Source organism: Oculina patagonica, chromosome 10 (genome assembly GCF_052425735.1).
Source record: "Oculina patagonica isolate OP01 chromosome 10, crgOcupat, whole genome shotgun sequence".
Classification (NCBI taxonomy): Eukaryota; Metazoa; Cnidaria; class Anthozoa; order Scleractinia; family Oculinidae; genus Oculina; species Oculina patagonica.
Window position 1 is genome coordinate 22,212,292 of NC_135767.1, and position 19,056 is coordinate 22,231,347.

The window sequence follows — 19,056 nt, forward strand, 5'->3', positions numbered from 1 at the left end:
GGTTATATCAGTTCTGGTTGTGTCGTCAAACTGAAGTTGTTAATGTCCATGTTATACTTGGATGCCGTAGTTAATGGTTTTCATTAGTAAGTTCTTTGTCTGCATTGTGCTTGAGTTACTCTTTCAATCTGAAGTTCTTTTACAATTAGTGTTGTTCGAATAAACCAAAAAAGTTATGATTAATATTCAAAAGTTGTATTAGGCCCTGCAGCCATGAGTTAATGCTATAACTAATATCAGTTTACGGAAGTTGCTTTCAATTTTCAGATCACTGTCATCAATCATCTTCCCTGCGAGATCTCAGTTCCGATAATATTGCTCGAGCCACAGTCTAAAATACCAGCACACCGAGCTAAAAAGCTGTCGTTTTTTTCTTGCCTCTTGCACAGGAAACCCAAACGCTGTATTAGTTATTCGTAATCTTAAAATAAAAATGTCCTTATTTACCTGCGTTCCTGTGTTTTTTACCGGTTTTGGGGCGATTTGAATCAGACCGAAAGCGGTTTACGTTGCGAGTTTTAAACGGTAATAGATCTGTCGCAATGTTAATACGACGCGCCTCAAGTTTCAATTGTTATTAACTCAAGTTACTAACACCATTAACTATTAATACTCCTCGCGGGGAGTTTCGTGTTTCAAGTTAATAATAACAGTTAAAGTAAAACTTGAGACATAATTGAGGCGTGTCGTATTGACATTGCGACAGATCGATTACCGTTTAAAACTCGCAACATAAACCACCTTCGCTCTGATTCAAATCGCCCCCAAAACCGGTTAAAAAAAAACACAGGAACGCAGGTAAATAAGGACATTTTTATTTTAAGATTATGAATAACTAATACAGCGTTTGGGTTCCCTGTGCCTCTTGCAAGATTGGTGACTTCAAAAAGCGTAACTATGTTTTGTGTGTGTAGCAACTATAACTCAGGTTATTGTCATCACGCGCATTTTAGCGGAGCTCCCAGCGGCCCGAAGGGCCGCAGAGCAGAGCCCCATACCCATAGAAAATTAACAGACCCATGCTTTTGGTTTTTCATGGTCATCATGACTAGCGGCATGGCTCGCGGGCGCGTGCGACGACGACGACGGCGACGAAGTTGCCCCAACATGGCGGCCATACTCCAGAAGTCGGTTTAAGGTTATGGTTAGCGGCAGCTTACATCTTTGATATTGGACTTCCATGTCATGGTCAATTGACAGCTGTCAAAACAAGGTATCCGCTGACCATTATCACATGACCATATCGCGGGCTCATATATAGAACTCATCGAGGTCGAATGTTTTTTTTAAGTTTACCGCTGACCAAATAAGGGTTTACATTGGATCGCGGGCTCAAGTGCTACATTTTTTTCTTTTATTAGTCAGTAAATTGGAAGCTCCGGTTTTAGGCTTGGCTAAATCTATCTATATTTTGAGTTGTTACATAATTAAATGATTACGCAACACAGTCAGTATGTATTGGCATGATTTAAAATTCTAGCAGCATTCACAGTTTTTTTTTAATTTCATGTAACGTCGTCGTCGTTTCGGTTTCTACCGTAATGTTTGATTTCGGATTTCGCTTGTCATGATGATCATGGAATATCTCGCCCCAGATTGTAAGGTTTAAAGTTTTGCTATCGGTTTGTGCAATACCGTAGAATTCCGGTTTTAAGCCGCCGCGCTTAAAAACCCCTCCGGTTATAAGCCCATCTACCTGAAAACAACAACAAAAAAATACTTCCAATTATACGCCCCCTCTCCTTCCCACCCCCCCCCCCCAACCCCCACCACCTCCCTACCGGATATAATCCCCACCGTGCTGGATGACAGTGCTGAACAAGGATAAATGTTGCTTTATTACGACTTGTTAACTTAAAAACTTATTCCGATGAACACTATCGTGGCTCGTCTTGTCTCTTATTATTATTTAGCTTATAAGCCCCTCCCCCCCCCCCCCCCTGGATATAAGCCCATCCGTTTACAAGGCCACTAAAAACCCCTTACGGAGTTTTATCAGCCCAGTGCTTATAACCGGAATTTTACGGTATTCTGTACTTAGGCATTTTGTTATTTACTTAAATTTGTAGCTGAACCGCACAAACACGATTACAAGCGCATTTGTACGGATTCCAAACTCAAGTCATTAAACTAAATTTGCATTCTACTGTGGCACAAATTTCTTTATACTCAATGCAACGTACACTTAAGCTAAAGTATTATTATTATTTTTTTAATGAGCTACTTGTTCTGTATTACGTCCTCCTCACAGTCTCCATGCAAATTTAAAAAGAACTTGGCTGAGTCAGTACAAAAAAAAAAAAAAAAAAAAAAAAAAAAAAAGATCTTAAACCGTCATGTCTAGACAAAGATTGCATGTAAAGGTCTGTAAAATGTAGAATATTTTACTTTGGCGCATGCACAAAAGCCAAAAGCTATAAGCCAGGTGTATTTGGCCTCTTTTACCGCCAATTTTGCACCAAACGCTGAACATTTAGCATTAACTCTGTACTCAATATTGAGTCGATATTCAAAATGGAAAGTCTTGTGAAGAAATCTTTTCTATCTGTATTAGTTGGTTATCACACGAATCAGCTGGCGAGCAAATGAATGGCGTCACAAGTGGTTCAATGACCGCCCTTCCAAATCCCGAAAGAAGTCGGGTTTAGCACCAAAAGGGTTAACATAACTCCAACATACCGTGCCTTAAAAAGTAGCTTTTTTATAAGACATTACCTGATATCCAGACATCATACTACGGCTACTCCGCTGAGATGTGCTTGCTGCCTGACTTCTAGTAATAGCCGATGATAGAACTTTATTTGTTGTTTTTGTTTTTGAGTAAAAGCAACAAAAGAATCAAACCGGTAAGTAATAGTCTACTCGCGTTACAGTCGATGTTTTCTCTATTGTGGTCTACAATCTGTTTATATTGGGAAGCTTATAATTTAGCAGTGAAGGCGGCGACGCCGAGAACAACGCCAATTAAAAAGGGATATTTTTTACTCGAGAGTCTTGCGATTATCCAAATGTGTTTAGTACATCTATCGGTTTAAGAACTAGCTCCAGCTGAATACCCGAAGAGAGTGTTCAACTAGGAATATGAAAATTTAGCCATCGCCATTCACGTTCCCCCAAAAACGCAGAGTTTGGTTATTTCACGTTGTTGTTTTTCAGAGAACGGCCAAAACAATGTACCAAAATTTAAAACGCACGAGTAGAATTGTTATTCTGCCCATAAATCCTTTTGTTTGCTGATATCTTGTTAGACTTCTCGTCGTGCTTTTCACTAGCGGTGCAAACACAAGCACAAGCGTCGCTAGTGAAAACCAGGATTTCGTATCAGTAAAGAAAATGAAGTTGATCTTAATTAAATTATATTTTTAGAAAGGAATAAATATCGGTGAAGATCTGTTTAACAAAAACATCATTGCTGCGATCAAGGAGCGTTTCAATTGTCAGCGAAGAACCACATTTACAGGATTATACAGTGTTTATAGATAAACATAAATTTGCTTTTAAAAGTCGCTTTTCGATTTGATGCACGTTTTGCAGCTACAACTCAAGGCATGCAACTTAGAGACTGATATTAGAATATTGCCCATTCTGACGCAAGCTTAGAAAAAATTCCTATATCTAATTAAGGTGACAAAATGTTAATCCCCTTCCTGGCCCTTACAAAATTATTTGTCGAGAACCTTCCCCCCCCCCCCCGGGGGATACTCCCTTATATGGGCTATATAGGTAGTTGCTGCGGGATAGGGTATGGTTTTTGAGGTTCTCGGTCCAAAATAGGGTATCATTTTTGCTCCTTTTGTCATTTTGGTCCCGGTGCGATCCTCAGATAGGGTTTCTTGATCTTTGAGGCGTATTTGAGGGGGAACTAGACACCTGCGGTTTACTTTTTTAGTCAGAGAGGGGAGCCTTATACGAACTTTAAACCTCATGGTAGGTATTAGTTGACGTTTATTACATCATCTACGGTAAGCTAGGAAGAAAAACTAGAACATGATATAACAGATTCAAACTCAGAGGCCTAGAAACTTTTAAAAGCGCTTCGGTGTTTTAGGTTCTCATCATAAACTATTCTTTATATAATTTATAGGGCTAAAAACGTTATTCTAATGAGATGGCGAGTAACTCATCATTAATGAAGAGAATTATCTCCCTGCTGTTACTTATCATACAAGATCGGGTCGGCAGCACAAGTCTTGGAGGTGATATTATTGTAGATACCAACCTAATGCTGAATGGATCCCCGTATGTCGTATCTCAAGACCTTGTTGTAGCTGAAAACGCCACTCTAACAATAGAGCCAGGAGTCCAATTACACTTCGGTGTTGGTGTGGCCTTAAAAGTAAAAGGTTCCCTGCAAGCGAAAGGAAACGCCCGCGAAAGAATCGTCTTCACTAAAACACCAATTAACAGCTCGGTAGATGTGGACAATTTGAACGTCACAGATATTTATAATGATGGCATCCGCTTGCGCAACGGGAACAGTTACAGCGATGGCCGGCTGGAGATTTTCATAAGAGGAGAATGGGGAACCGTGTGCGATGGAAACTGGGATATGACAGATGCCGAGGTAAATCAACTGGATGCAATTTCTCCTCTTAATATTCATATAAAGGCGAACTGATTTAGTCATAACAAGTTGCTGGCCATGCATGCGTTAATCACTAAGAATCGGTAGTTCCACGTTCAACTATGTTCCATTTGTTTATTTTCTGTGTCCTGCAGTACAGTCTGGACGCTGTTGCTTTTAGGGGTCATGAATGGTCCCTCAAAATGTTGCAGTGCTCGCATGCAATGCTCGCAAAATTTTAGTGGGTGCTCGTTTGCTCGTGCTCGCACATTTTTACAAGTGCTCGCATGCTCGTTTTTTAGTGTAGGTAGGTTTTTGAAAAGTGCTCGTTGCTCGCAAGGCTAATTTTTGTCAATGCTCGTGCTCGCAAAGAAAAACGCTGTGCTCGCATGCTCGCAAATGCTCGCAAAGACCATTTGATACCCCTGCTTTTGTTTGTATAGTAACATAGTAATATAGTTTTTGTCGATCACAGGTTGCTTGCAGACAGCTGGGTTTTTTTGGAGCCAAAAGGTACTACACGCACGGCGGGGGAACCGGGCCAATTTGGCTGGACAATGTCAACTGCCAGGGGACAGAGAGCAGCTTGCTGGAGTGCAAACATAGAAATGGATATTGGTATTGCGGTAAGTCGCAAGTGGACGAATAACGTAATCCAATATCGAGAAATATAATCGAAGCCATGGCTCCATATTTTTAGGATGTTAGGTAATCCTTCATAAGGGCCTTTCTTGAATCTTCCATATGACTTTGTCCTCTAAATTATCCACCCTTAAAAGGTTCAACGTAGCTTTTTTTATTGTTATGCCTCGAACTCTCGGCAACAGTTTATTCATCTTTTCAGAAACGGTACGTTAAAGCTACTATTGTCAAAGAACGACCTGGAATCTTAACATAAAATGTAAAATAAGGATCTCTTTCCTTTCCAGATCATAATCAGGATATTGGAATAGAATGCTTCAGCCTAGCAAACTGGAATGGTATTGAGTTTTCTAGTTTAGACAAAACGTCTTCTCTTCAATATGTGGATGTGTCCCAGGCCTACGAAGCGATAAAAGGCGGCGGATTCCTCCCAAACCTCGACCATGTTACAGTTAAAAGCTCTGTATATGGAGTGATGTACGCCAATGCAAGTTCTCCGCTGGCCATAAGGGATAGCAGTATCAGCGACAACCAGTTTGCAGGCATCCATATTAAAGGGATATCAAGGGGAATTACGATTGAGAACACTGTAGTGAGTAATACAATGAAAGGACACGGATTAAGTTACAGCGATGACATTCCTCATGAACAACTTGATTTTTGTTCTGTCGATGTGAATAACATCACCTCATTTCCAGTCACCTTCCAAGCGTTGGGCAGATATGGAACGACTGTCAATTGTGCCAAGGTATGTTATGAAACGTAAAAGACTGTTTGGCCACTTAGGTGAAGTCTGTTTTCATACCAAGAGCTTAGTGACTCATCAGTTTGGTGAAGCAACAAGCGACTGTAGCAGTGCCTTAACCTCTCAATGGGATGCTAGAACAACCTAAGCAGTCCTCCCCTCTTCCCATTCCCCTCTCCCTCTCCTCTCCGTCTGGTTATACCCTGAGTTTGTAGCATTAAATTTCTATTTAACAATAAGATTATGAGCTCGATATTTCTATCGCGTGATAGTTGATGAGGGCCAAGCCTAAATCAACTATGACGAATAGAAATCGAGAGCGAAAAATCTTATTGTTTAAGTAAAAATCTACTTTACGTTCAAAACTAAACAACAAGACAGGTTCTTGTTTTTATCGAATAATGATATAAATAGGTCACGCCACACGCTGAAAATTGACAACTGCACCACATTGCATTGACATCTGTGTGCGCGTTTGCATTTCATTTACAATTTATTGAGACAGTTTATATTTGCTTGAAACTGAAGGAAAAGCCCAGTTTTTTTTTTTTTTTGCAAAATGGCAATTGAAAGATGCGATGACGTACAAGGGACATTGGAAGTCAAGTTTTTTTAAAAAAATTCGAGAACGTTAACGATCAGAAATTTCTATTAAAAAAGTTGAACGAGTTGCTCGCAAGAAAGAAACCACATTGCATTAGCTTAGGTGTGCGCCTTTGCACTTCATTCACGATTTATTTAAACCGTCATTTGTTCGAAACTGGACAAAAAGCCGGGATTCTCATTGTAAAATGACAATTACTTGAAATATATACTAACTAACAAAGGCCCTTTGGAAGTCAAGTTGTTTTAAATCTAGGAAACGCGAACTATAAGAAATTTATGAAAAGTTGAACGAGTCGCCCGCAAGGAAAAAACCTAGAATTCGCTTTTAATTTTTTGGCTTAATTGATTGATGCATAAAATAACTTGCAAGTTGGATCTGTTTAGCTTTTTTTACTGTTCCTCCATGGGGACGATGAAATTGTGTTGGATTCAAACCATTCTAAAATTTATTTCCACAAAATGTCTCGGTGAATTGCATCTCTATAAAATTAAAAAATCACCTTTTAAAAGCGTAAATGAAGAATAAAAATCATTGAACTTTAATTTCAAATACTTTTCTTGCCGTGTGAAATCTTCATTACATATTTCGTTGCAGTATTTGTCTTCTTTGAAATCGCCACAAATAATAAATTATCCAAGTCTTTCTTTACAGACATTTTGAAAAGCGAAGAAGCGGCCGCCATTCTGCTGACAAACGCACGCTATTTGGCTACTCCCTTTCTACAACAGAATAGATAGTGAGTAGCGCTAGCGTCGCCAATCAGAGAACGGCATTCGTGATAGAACGCTAGTAGATTTATACTAAAACTAAGTAAGAAAAAAAGAGGCAATGAGAATTAGAGCGATCTTATTTTTTGCCCTATATGTTGGCTCTGAACCTGATATGCACTTTTTTTTTAGGTTTGCCGAAATTTGAATCTTATCCTGTTGATTACATCACGATAATACAAAATGAGAGTCAACGGACTTGGTTTAGACATTAAAGGCTAAATTTTATGGTGTTTTTAACAAGTTTTATCGTTGTTATGGTAACTTGCAACATCAAGAAAATAATTATAACTTGTTCACGTGATCTGGCATTTGTTAGATACTCTAGCGTTTTCTCAACTGAGAAAGAGTCGCTGTATTGGTCCGTCAGGGTTGAGTGCTGAAAAATTCGGTAAAACTATTTTGAGCTACTTTAGCTGGAAGAAATAAGAACTGGAACCGAAACTAAAATGGAATGCCAGCAAAATAGTTTTCAGAAGAAATTTAGGGTGTGCTCTTGTTGAGCTCTAAACAATCAAAACAAACAATCTTTCGTCACATTATGAAAACATAACGTTTAACGTTTTTGAATTCTGAACTTTTTTTTTTTTTTAGATTTTCAGAACTCGTCCAGGACGACACTTAACTGTATATTATCAATCTGTGACTGGAGAGAAGTTTGAGTTAGATGTACACGATGGTAACAACATAAACGCCACCAAAATCAAGCACGTGCGTGTAAACCAGTGGACACGTGTTAATCAGCTGGCTGTCGCGCCATCCTCAAGCTCAGGTCACGAACTTTACATAAAGTTCCATTCCAGTGCGCGCAGTACATACGCCAGAATAAATTTCTTAATCAAGGATAATCGAGGTAGGAAGAAATGATATTCGCTTTAATTTTGTTAATAACCTTAACATTACTGTTAACCTATCTGTAACCTGTTGGATCGATTTCTTTGGCTCCTTCAAGTCTGGCCTAAGTTTCTTTCTCGGGAGCAGCTCAAGGCTTTATTCAGGACATCTGCTTGCAATCAAGCCAATGAAGAAAATCAGGGGTAGATAGCGATCAACTTAGTTACACTGTTTCTTCAGGTGCATGGTTGTAGGTCAATTATAGAGACATTTAACACTTGTTCGCCGAAAGCGAAGTGAATCTTGGCGAGTACTTGTGTTTTTTTCCATTTTGGTTGTTTACTTCTTTTCAGATGCTGCTCCTCTCGTAATATCCAACTGTACATTTCAAGACAACCATAAAAGTGGTGTATCCTTTAAGGACTATACAGGAAATATGATCATTGACACGACTACTGTCGCTCGGAATAAAGAAGAAGGCATTACCGCTGAACGTATCTTTGGAACACTAACATTTAATAATAGTCACTTTATTAACAACAGCGCCAATGGTCTTGCAATCGTAGACAGTAGCCTCAATTCATGTAATCTTCACGAATTTTCCGCAAAAGGAAACGCACAGAATGGGTTGCATTTCAAGCGTGTTTCTTTTAAAGGTCACGTGTCACAGTCGGAGTTTGTTGGAAACCATAAAAACGGATTTGCAATCGCTAACGGTGCCGGTGAAGTTAAATTCGTAAATGTCACTGCAGTTTTAAACACAAACAGCGGGGTTCGCATTTATGATGGCCATGTCGCGTCCAGCTTCAAAGATTGTAATTTCTCAAACAACAGGGAAGACGGTTGCTTCATATCAAACCAAGAGGGAGCTCATCAATTCTTTAATTGCACAGCAACTTCCAATTTGAGGCATGGTGTTAGCTTATTCGATCCTCAATCATCGTCATCCTCTTCACTTAAGTACTACTTTAAGCAAATTAGTCTTATAGATAACACTATCAACGACAACTCTCAATACGGAGTCAGACTAGCACCTGAGGGTCATTCTGATGACAGCAATTCGGCAGTTAACATTACTCTGATCATTAGCAAAAACCAATTTATGCGCAACAGAAGAGGGGGCATCTTTCTGTCTCCAGACCAATACTGGTGGCAGACACCGAGAGGACTAATAGCTATAGTTACGAACAATCATTTCGAACAGAACAAAGTCAGTTCATTCTATATTAACTGTGCACGTGCTTTCGGGTTAAAAGCGGTTATTGAATCAAATCATTTTACAAACAACACGGATAAAGTACTTACTATGGTGGATGACAACAAATGTGGCAAAAACCACAAAAGAAGCTCTGTTGACGTGTCAATAAATAAAAACACATTCATAAAGAACCGCGCTGAAAACGTTTTATTTATCGACTTCAGTTCGTTCCCTGAAACACGCTCTGCTATGGTAAGGAACAATACTTTTGAAGACAACAAAGTTGTTACAAAAGACATTTTTCCAAACTTTTTCCGTCGCTCGACAACTCGCGCAGTTATCGTTCTTAAGGAAGGCAGCTTTACCTTGCGCGAAAACATTTTGGAAAACCCCAGCTTTCCATTCCAGATCTCTACCTTGCGTCAAAATCCTCGACGAGCTATTGACGCTAAATTCAACTGGTGGGGAACAACAGAGGAATGTGAAATCGTGGACAGAATATTTGACTTCCACCACAGGGTTGAACTGTCTTCAGTGAATTTCTTCCCATTCCTTCTTTCCTCGAACAGGACACATGCCACAAACGCCAGCATATCAAGACCATCCTGCTTTCTGAGAGATGCAAGTATTGGTGGAATCGTAGATAGACCGCTGTCCTTGTCAAGCGCCGACTCGCCTTACGAAGTTCGAGATGACATCATTATCCTGACCAATGGGTCGCTAATCATACCGAAAAATGTCACGTTAGAGTTTCCTTCCAGGTCAGCCATGGTTGTACAAGGAACGCTTCATGTAGATGGAACTGAAAATGAAAAAGTGAGATTTACGAAAATGCAACGTCAAAAAGGATTCCGTCTTGGTGGAGGTGGTGGACCGTGGGCGGGAAGGGTTGAGTTTTTGGTCAATAACACTTGGTGGCCCCTTTGTTTACCTCCCAACGAATCGTTCACTAGAGAAGCGAAAGTAATTTGTCAACAACTCGATCTTTTCTATGAAAAATACGAAGTAATACCCCATCCTGGACAGGAAAATGGTTTTGTGCGTAACGTTGCCTGTGATGGGAACGATGACTTAGATATAATGAATTGCAGTGCTAATACCTGGCGTTATGGACCTACCTGCCAGGGATATACTGTGCATGTCTACTGTCAGCAGTACAACTGGGCAGGGCTTCATCTGACAATGTCAAACCATAAAAGTTCCTTGCATCACCTGGAAATCCACGATGCTGGGTATGCTTATATATATCGCAATGGTCTCCAAATTCCTGGTGCAGCCCTCAAAGTTGATCTCTCCCACCATAATATAAGTAACGTACTCATTAACAATTCAGTGGGTATTGGCGTGCAAGTGGTATATCAGAGCGTTTTCCACAACAAGGCCTTGATGCCACATTCTACTGTTTCTAACACAAAATTTCACGGTGTTCTTTCACGGTCTCCTTCCCTTACACTTACAGACGTAAATGTGACAAGTAGCAATGCCTACGGGTTTTTGTATGAAAGTACTTGGGATAGAATAAACATTTTCACAGCCGAAATGGTCAACCCAGATGTGAACAAAACTCTACACGCCTGCTCAGAAAACAAAACGTTTCTATTGGCGAACAAACTGTATTACTTCACTTTAGAGGCACTAGAAAGGTTCTTGCAGTTTAGGTGCCAGCATGTTATGGAAACTGAGTCAGGTTATAAATTAGTCATTCAGGCTTTATATTATACACCTTGGTATCGTAACTATCATTTCTTACACGTGTATGATGGTGCAAATGCCTCAGTTGGCTCGCCATGGAAGATGAAATCTCTATCGTGGGAGGATCGCCCTGTCTTCAACTCTACCAAATCATCTATTGTGTTTGATCTCTACAAGGACTTCGGAATAAAACTTGCTATTAATTTCTTAGTGTATACAGTGAAAGGTAAGTCATTCTCCAGTTTTTTTGTGAATTTAGATAGGACGCTAAACAAATTGCAGTCCGTTGACTAATTCATTCGATTCCTAAAATATTTTGCTAATGCGTTTAAAATGGTATTCAACTTTCGACTATATAACAGCCATTTCATATCGAGGTCTGGATGATTTCTTCAGACCTTAATTCTATTAAAATATATGTCAACTGTCCCAAATGTTCCTAAGGAACGAATCATCACTGTCACAACGAGAGAGAGGCAAAAAATTTAACCATAACACGTGCCACGATACTTTTGTCCCCACGTGTGAATGGAATATACCAGCAAAAATTGTCCTGTCATGCTCTTAGATATCGGAATTTACAAATCAAAGTTTTGGAGTGCGAGAAAAAAAATTGATGTTCCGTTGATAAGTAAGACGTCCTTTACTTGGCAAATATTCACCGAGATCGAATAAGCATAACTCAGTGGCTTACTATTGGCAAAATGCGCAATCTGATTGGCTACGTAGGTGCCGTCTATTGATCAATAGACCGCTTTTGGAGCACACGCTCAATTTTTCGCTGAATATATTCAATTAAAACATAAAAAAAAAAATCAATTCTAGAGATTTTCTGTGTTTAATAGATGAACCGAATCAGTCGAAATGAAAAGCTCATCACATATCATATTTATAACGTATTCCTTTTTTTTCGACTTTCTTAATTTGAAATTACTTTTGAACTTATTTGTGATAGAGAGCCAACAGCTTGATTACATCGGAGGAGAGATACGCATAGATCGAGCTACGATTACCAACAGTCTTCATGGAAATGTCAGGATTGGAGGGAACTTGTTAAAATCTCTCACCATTACTGAAACAGACATTGCTAACTCCAAGGAATTCGGTATCAAAATTGCACCGAAAGGCATCAATGTCGTAAAAATCATTTCAACAAATCTTCAACAAAACAGAAAGGGAATTGAGTTTCCCGAAATGTCCATAACAGAATTAACGATTGAGAACTGTACCATCAATGGTTCAGAAAACTATGGCGTGTATATTGACAACGAGGGCAAGGGTATCATCAACATTGTAAACTCGATTATTACAGCCAGTGGTCGTGGCCTCCAAATTAATGATAATACTGAACGGGTAAGCTTAACCTTATTTGTCAGTGGTAGTACATTTTCGTGGAACAAGGTGGGGGCACTTTTATATTATCGTGGCTATCGATTCACATATAGCGATTTCCCCGCTGTACAGATTAAGTCCAGCCATTTCTATCGAAACCAGGGACCTACTGTTGACATTAGAAGCAAGGGCCATTGGGTGTTTGCTAATAATACGTTTGAGCAAAATCAAGGCACTTCTGTTATCGCATTTCACAAATTTGACTTCGACAAAGAATGGACATCACCCTTCGTTGTTCAAGATAACTTGTTTATCGCTAACCAGTGCTCAGATAAAGCAGTAATTAACATTGGGGAGTGGGCGAATCGTAATAATGTTGTAATAAGGAGCAACGATTTTACGTCAAATTCAGGACGCTGTGTGCTTCTTGAAGGAACAGCTACCCATGTTCCCATTTCCATAACAGATAACTTTTTTAATGAGAATTTTTGCGAAGATAAGAGTGTGATAGAGGTTCTTCACCTGGACGAAAATTCCACGTTTTCGAACAACATCTTTACGCACAACAAGGCAGAGAGCGTGGTTCTTCTTCAATTTATACGTGACATCGACCTAACGACTCAGAGAAGAAAGGTCGCTTTCACTAACAACACTTTATCCAATAACATTCCTTTCACGTCATCGCAATTCTCAGCTGCAGACAATTACTGCGCTCTTGTTCTTTCTGGAATCCTTTATTACAAAGAAACGGAATTAAGCTTTAACAAATTTGATAACTGCAAATATCGGAGGGAACTGTGTATAAAGTTTCCTGCCAGTTCTTTGCGTGACGTTGTGAATGCGACACATAACTGGTGGGGTACAGCGATAGCAAGTGAAGTGCGTGACAAGATATCAGATTTCGATGACAATTATGACTTTGCTATTGCCGATAATTGGCCTTTTCTTCTAAGCCGCGATGATCCAACTTCAACTGTCGTCGAACAACACAATTCCAAACAACATGCAAGAGTTCTTTCTGGACGATTGTTCGAGTCTTTCGTACTCAAGGCCTCTCATAGCCCATATAGCGTGACTTCTGATTTGACCATTCTTGAAAACGTCACGCTAACTATAGAAGCAGGTGTCACGGTCAAGGTAAGCCCTGGAATGAGCATACTTGTTGCTGGAGCGCTCCAAGCTCTAGGAACGTCTTCCAAGCCAGTTCTATTCACCGTCAAGGAACCATCGGGCAGTAATAACGATTCACATCTACCTGTACGACTTTTCAATGGAAATTTTCCATGGGAGGGGAGGGCAGAAGTGTATTATAACAAGTCTTGGAAACGAATCTTTGCTTCCAGCAATGTGCACTTAAGGAACGTCATTGAAGTAGTATGTAGACAACTTGGCTATGGTCCGCCAGTCGCTGCCATGGTTCACTCTGATGCATTTGGTCAGGCTGTTTCCGTATCGTGGACAGAGGAATTTCTTTGCCAAGGGACCGAAACATCCTTGCATGAATGTCCTACAAAAAAGCGCAACCTCGACAAAAGAAGTATGTTAGCTGTTGTTGCGAAATGTCAGGGCATACCTTGGGGAAATTTGCGTTTTGTATCTTCCAGAGATCTAAACGCGTCCCAAACGGAGTCCGTGTTGAATCATGTCGAGTTTTCACATTGTGGCGTTCGTCATGGAATGGCTGTCCCAGCATTAGAGGCCGTGACAAATGTGCCTAAACTGAAATCTATCTCGATAAGAAACTGTTTATCTGGTGGCCTACAAATTCACTCGCCAAGGAGTGATGTACATGTGTATAACAGCACGTTTTTTAACACTGGAGGGATTGGTATAAGCTTTACGCAAACACGACGCAACATTCTGGTTAAGAGTTCGGAATCATCAAAAAATCAACAAGGCATTTCCTTTGAGGAACCAAGTGCGCAAAACGTCCCTCGTGTCCGCTATGGAAGTTTATTTCTATGTAGTGAGGAGAAAGCTTTCTTTGTCAACAATCAAGCGCATCTTTATTTCGATTTCCCAAGGACGAAGAACAGAGTGGTTTCGCTAACTTGTCAGAAAGTGTTGAAGGTACGCAAAGGTCAAGGGATCAAGTTAACTCTGTTGTACTTTAAAGGAACGCAGGATTTTAAAATCTATGACTCCAATAATACTGCTGATGCGATTTTGAAAACCTATTACTCTAATAGACGTATGACTGATCTTGTTCATAAAGAGTTGTTTATACAACGTGATGCAATTTTGGTACAGTGGAGAGGCTGGGTAGGTGACGGGAATTCTGAAATTGTTTTCCTGGTAGAAGACATAAATATCAAGGGTAAGTTCCTTCTTAAGAATATTTTTTGATGGCTAAAATTATTTTAGAACACTTGTTAAAGCTTTAAATCAAAGTCAATTTTTGACTTCGCTAACGCTTAGGTCCAAAAAGGAATGCAAAACAAGAAAAACAAACAAACAAACAAACAAACAAACAGAAAAAAAACAAGGAAGAATAGCAACCAAAGAAAGATATAGGATGCCGTAAAATCGATTCACAGCATGAAATCCTAAATTTACGATTCCGTAACGATGCCGTAAAGAAATCGTTAAGATCCTCTTTACGTTTGTATACGAACCTCTTTACAATTTCGTACAGAACGTCTTTACGCACTGAAAACTACAGTGCGTAAAGAGTATGTAGGTAGACTATAAACGCTATGTTTACGCACGCTGTAAAAAATCGTAAAGAGGTTGCTTACGAAATTTTACGGCTACTGTAAGACGAACAGAAAGTCGATCTTTACGCGTTGTTGAACTATCGTAAATCGGCAGTATTAAAAAGCTCATTGACGGCTTTGTATCTTTCTGTATTCTTCGTCAATATCTTTCCTTTTTGGTAATCCGACTTTTATAAATGCAGGTTTGTGTCAACATCTCAAAAGCCTATTCAGAATGTTTACGATTTTTAACGCTTCCGTAAACTGGGATATACATGTAATTTACGTATATGACTCCCAAGTACTGACCCAGCCCCAAGAAGAACAAGAATACATGTTTAATTCCTTGCAATTTATTTTATTATCATAACTCAAACCAAACATACATCTCTGTTATTTCAAGAATAAACGTTTAGCCACAGCTGTTACTCTGAAAAGCACTTGGTTTGATTGTTAATAACAGTGAATTTATACTAGAAATACTTGGAAACAATAACAGGTTTTTTAAAACTTGACTGTTCAGCTAAGTTGTATTCTTTGTTTCCATTGTTCAAGGTGGTTTGGCTTAAGTGCCTACATGTATGTGACACAAATTATTTATTGTTACTGTACTGTAAAATATAATCTTATTGGCAATTATACATTTCTTTAGAGATGTGTCCACTAATTTAAAGCTTTGTACATGAAATTAATTTCACTGAATTTCCAACATTGCATGCTTAAAAGAAACTAAGTTAAAAGCACAAACACTATTTTTTTGGTGAAATTCGTTCCTAACAGGCCCAAAGTCGGCCAGCAGTTGCAGGCCTCTGACTCACCATCAACATCTCATGGTTTTGTCATTGCCCTTGCATATGGCATTAGAATGTTCCCATGTGTGTGCTCAAGTTAAGCTTTTGCTTTTGCAAGACTGGCCCTCTCCCATGGTAGCTGCATGGTAACATGTTGCATAATTTATTAGTCTGCCTCATCCATAATGCATCAGTCAATTGAAACCCCGGCCCCCCGACTCCCGGGACTTACCGGGGAATTTAACATTTACCAAGTGTTAAAACCCGGCTCATTACCCCGCCCTAGGGGCCAAGTCGTCTGTTAAAACCTCCGCATAGCAGGGACATCCTAACCGAATAAATTAACAGCTCAAGAGCGATATTCAGGAAAATCGGGGAAAAATCTTGATTTCGTTCCAGAAGTTAACAATCCTATTTCTATTATTTATTGTCCATATATAGATATAAGGTGGGAAAGAAACCTGATGTAGTTTGTTTCCGCCGAAAGCCTTTTACTTTGAGAAAACTAAGAAATCATTTTTCGTAGTCAGAGTTACAATTGCCAAATTTCTAACCCGAAATAAGCTATTATGAACGCACCTGTCAGAAGACCCATAATATCGCCCTACAGAACATATTTCAGCTTCTGTTGACCATCTACTTCAGCCGGATAGCACAGTGTGACAAACTTTAATAACTTCAACGAGAAGATTACACTGCCTAAACAGCCTAAAAAAGCCTTCCTTGTCTCATTACACTGTATGCGAAGCATACAAAGAATTTCATCAAGGAAACCCTCCCAAACCTAACAGGTTTTATAAGAGAGATATATACTAAGTCTGATCTTTCAAGAAAACTCGTTCATATTCAATGAAAAAGATTACCTTTAAACCCATCGAACAGCCACGGGCACAAAAATCACCAAAATAGAAAACGAAATACTCCGACAACGTAGCAATAAACCTATCTTTAAAATAGAAGAATTTATTCTAAAAGCCAACAGCTTTTACCCTTCGATAAAATTCACGGCTGAAATATCAGAAACAGAAACTACTTTCTTGGAAACGATAGCGCACAAAGCTGGAGATTCCGCATGGAGTCTATCTTTAACGTGCGAGCACATTACAAACCTACAGAGCCGTTTCAATACACGAATTTCTGTTCGTGTCATCTGCCAGGCGTCACGAAAGGCTTTATCTAGGGAGAAGCGTTAAGACATCTTAGAACTAATTCCTCACAATGTACATTTGAGAAAAACATTAGTCCTTCATGTTAAATCCCGGCTGTCGTCCCCGCTTCAGGTGATTGCGTGCTGGCGTTAAATCACCGCGCCACGGCCCCGGTCTACCGACATTTTGTTAAATCCACCGCCCACCGGGGGCAACGCGCCGTTAAAAGTGCGTTAAATCCCGGCTTTGGACGCGTTAAATCCCCAGTAAGTCCCGGGGGTCGGGGGGGCCGGGGTTTCAATTGACTAATGCATAATGAAGATCACTCATGGAGAGTAAAGTTTTTATGAGTCAATGATGATGAGTCGAATCTTAAAATTGAAAACAGTGTTGCCCTAACTAGCAAATGAAAGCTATCTGCAAGCAAACTAGAGTGGAACTCGCTACAAGCAAACCCGAGTAAAACCAAATGGCAAGTAGACCAGACCAGAACTAACTGCAGGCAAACTAGGGTCACCATAAGCAAAGTAGAGCGCTTCTAAGCTACACTTGTATAATGGGAAACCATGGTTTAATAGATAATAACCAACTTTGTGTAAAATTCACCTTGAATCATGACTCATAGAAACTTTACTCTCCATTAGTGGTCTTCATTATAGGAGAGACACCTGTACCATGGAAGGGCCAGTCTTACAAAAAGCAAAAGTTTAACTTGAGCAAACCCATGGAACACTCTTACTAATGCCATGCAAGGGTAATGACAAAACCATGAGATGTTGATGGTGAGACCTCCCACTCATGTTGTCCATGAAGATACAGCAGTCTCACAATAGCAACTATAGCTGCAGTGTCTTTCTTTTGCTGTCATGTCTTTCATCATTTTATATGCAAAGTGATGCCTTTCCAGTTTCTATTAAATGGAATAAAAAATAACAATTCAGTCACAGTGTGTGATTAGATGTGTGTGAGACATTTATTTACATCAACTCTGTTGTTATATTATAAGCACTTGCCCCATTCATTAAGCCAATTAACAAAATAAGAATTCTTACAGAAATTTCCTGTTAACACTGTACATGTGTTCAGTATTTGAGGCAAAACAGTAACTTTGACATTATTTTACTTCTGGACATGCATTGTTATCAGAGTGTACAGTATGCTTTCTTATTAAAGGACCCTAGCCAGCCTCTGTCACTTTCAGTGCCATCGAAATTATGAAAACTGTATCGTGAAGCGAAATCTTATTGCATTGCTGTACATACAGTGTATACTGTAAGTTGTATTACTGGAAGTTAGCAGTTTCACCATTATCTGTTTTGTTTAGACACGCTCTACATGTACATAAAATACAGGTATACATTGTAACACCGAAATTCTTGCAATGGTGACTGACAGGGGTCCTTTAAGATTTTAGTGTGTAACAAAAAGTTGTAATCACGAACTGGACTTGCATGATACATGTGTAATAAGTATGAAATAAGAAAACTGCAATGTCCATACTGCAAAAACAATGCACTCTGAGAGAGTAAGAGTCAGAATTGAGGTGAATTTCTTATTATTCACAAATCAGTCAATTTATCTCTCTCAATCTCACTGAACTTTTTGATTTCTCACTCAACCTTTCCTTGTTTCATTACTTAGATCAATCTTTTTTGTGTGTGATCATATAAATTAATTTTGTCTAACCTCAAAAAGGGCAAAAAATGTTTCTGATAATAATCAGTAGTAGCCGAAAACAATCAGTGACTCTGGCTTTACAGGGATATAAATTGTAGCTAAGATTTGATTTACTATTTGTGGGTATTAGCAAAGGAAAGGTCATGGCAAGGTTTCTGCACAGCCCCATACATTAATTACGCATACAATTTTCTGACTGACTCATTCTTTTCAGGGTACAATGTAAAGGTCTCCACAATGACAAGACAAAGGGACATGTTGCAAAAACATGTAGCAGTGACATACTCAGGGAAATGTGGCAGTGACATATCTCTTTGTGTGTGCTAATAATTTTGAGATGTGCAACAGGAATTCCTGCAACAG

General features: G+C 39.3%; 2 protein-coding genes across 3 annotated transcripts in view; one reads left to right on the forward strand and one right to left on the reverse strand.

Moving 5' to 3' along the window:
* The window catches only part of LOC144628873 (protein bark beetle-like), a 92,736-nt gene that overhangs the window by 28,457 nt on the left and 45,223 nt on the right, over positions 1–19,056 (reverse strand). The gene's annotated exons all lie outside the window — the stretch shown is intronic.
* LOC144628872 (protein bark beetle-like) overlaps positions 1–19,056 on the forward strand; it is a 32,947-nt gene that overhangs the window by 912 nt on the left and 12,979 nt on the right. Inside the window, exons 2-7 of the mRNA XM_078486978.1 lie at positions 4,085–4,564; positions 5,040–5,190; positions 5,494–5,954; positions 7,920–8,178; positions 8,513–11,275; positions 12,005–14,698. Of these exons, the coding sequence (XP_078343104.1) occupies positions 4,109–4,564; positions 5,040–5,190; positions 5,494–5,954; positions 7,920–8,178; positions 8,513–11,275; positions 12,005–14,698 (6,784 nt within the window). The 5' untranslated portion in view covers positions 4,085–4,108. The remainder of the gene's footprint in view (positions 1–4,084; positions 4,565–5,039; positions 5,191–5,493; positions 5,955–7,919; positions 8,179–8,512; positions 11,276–12,004; positions 14,699–19,056) is intronic.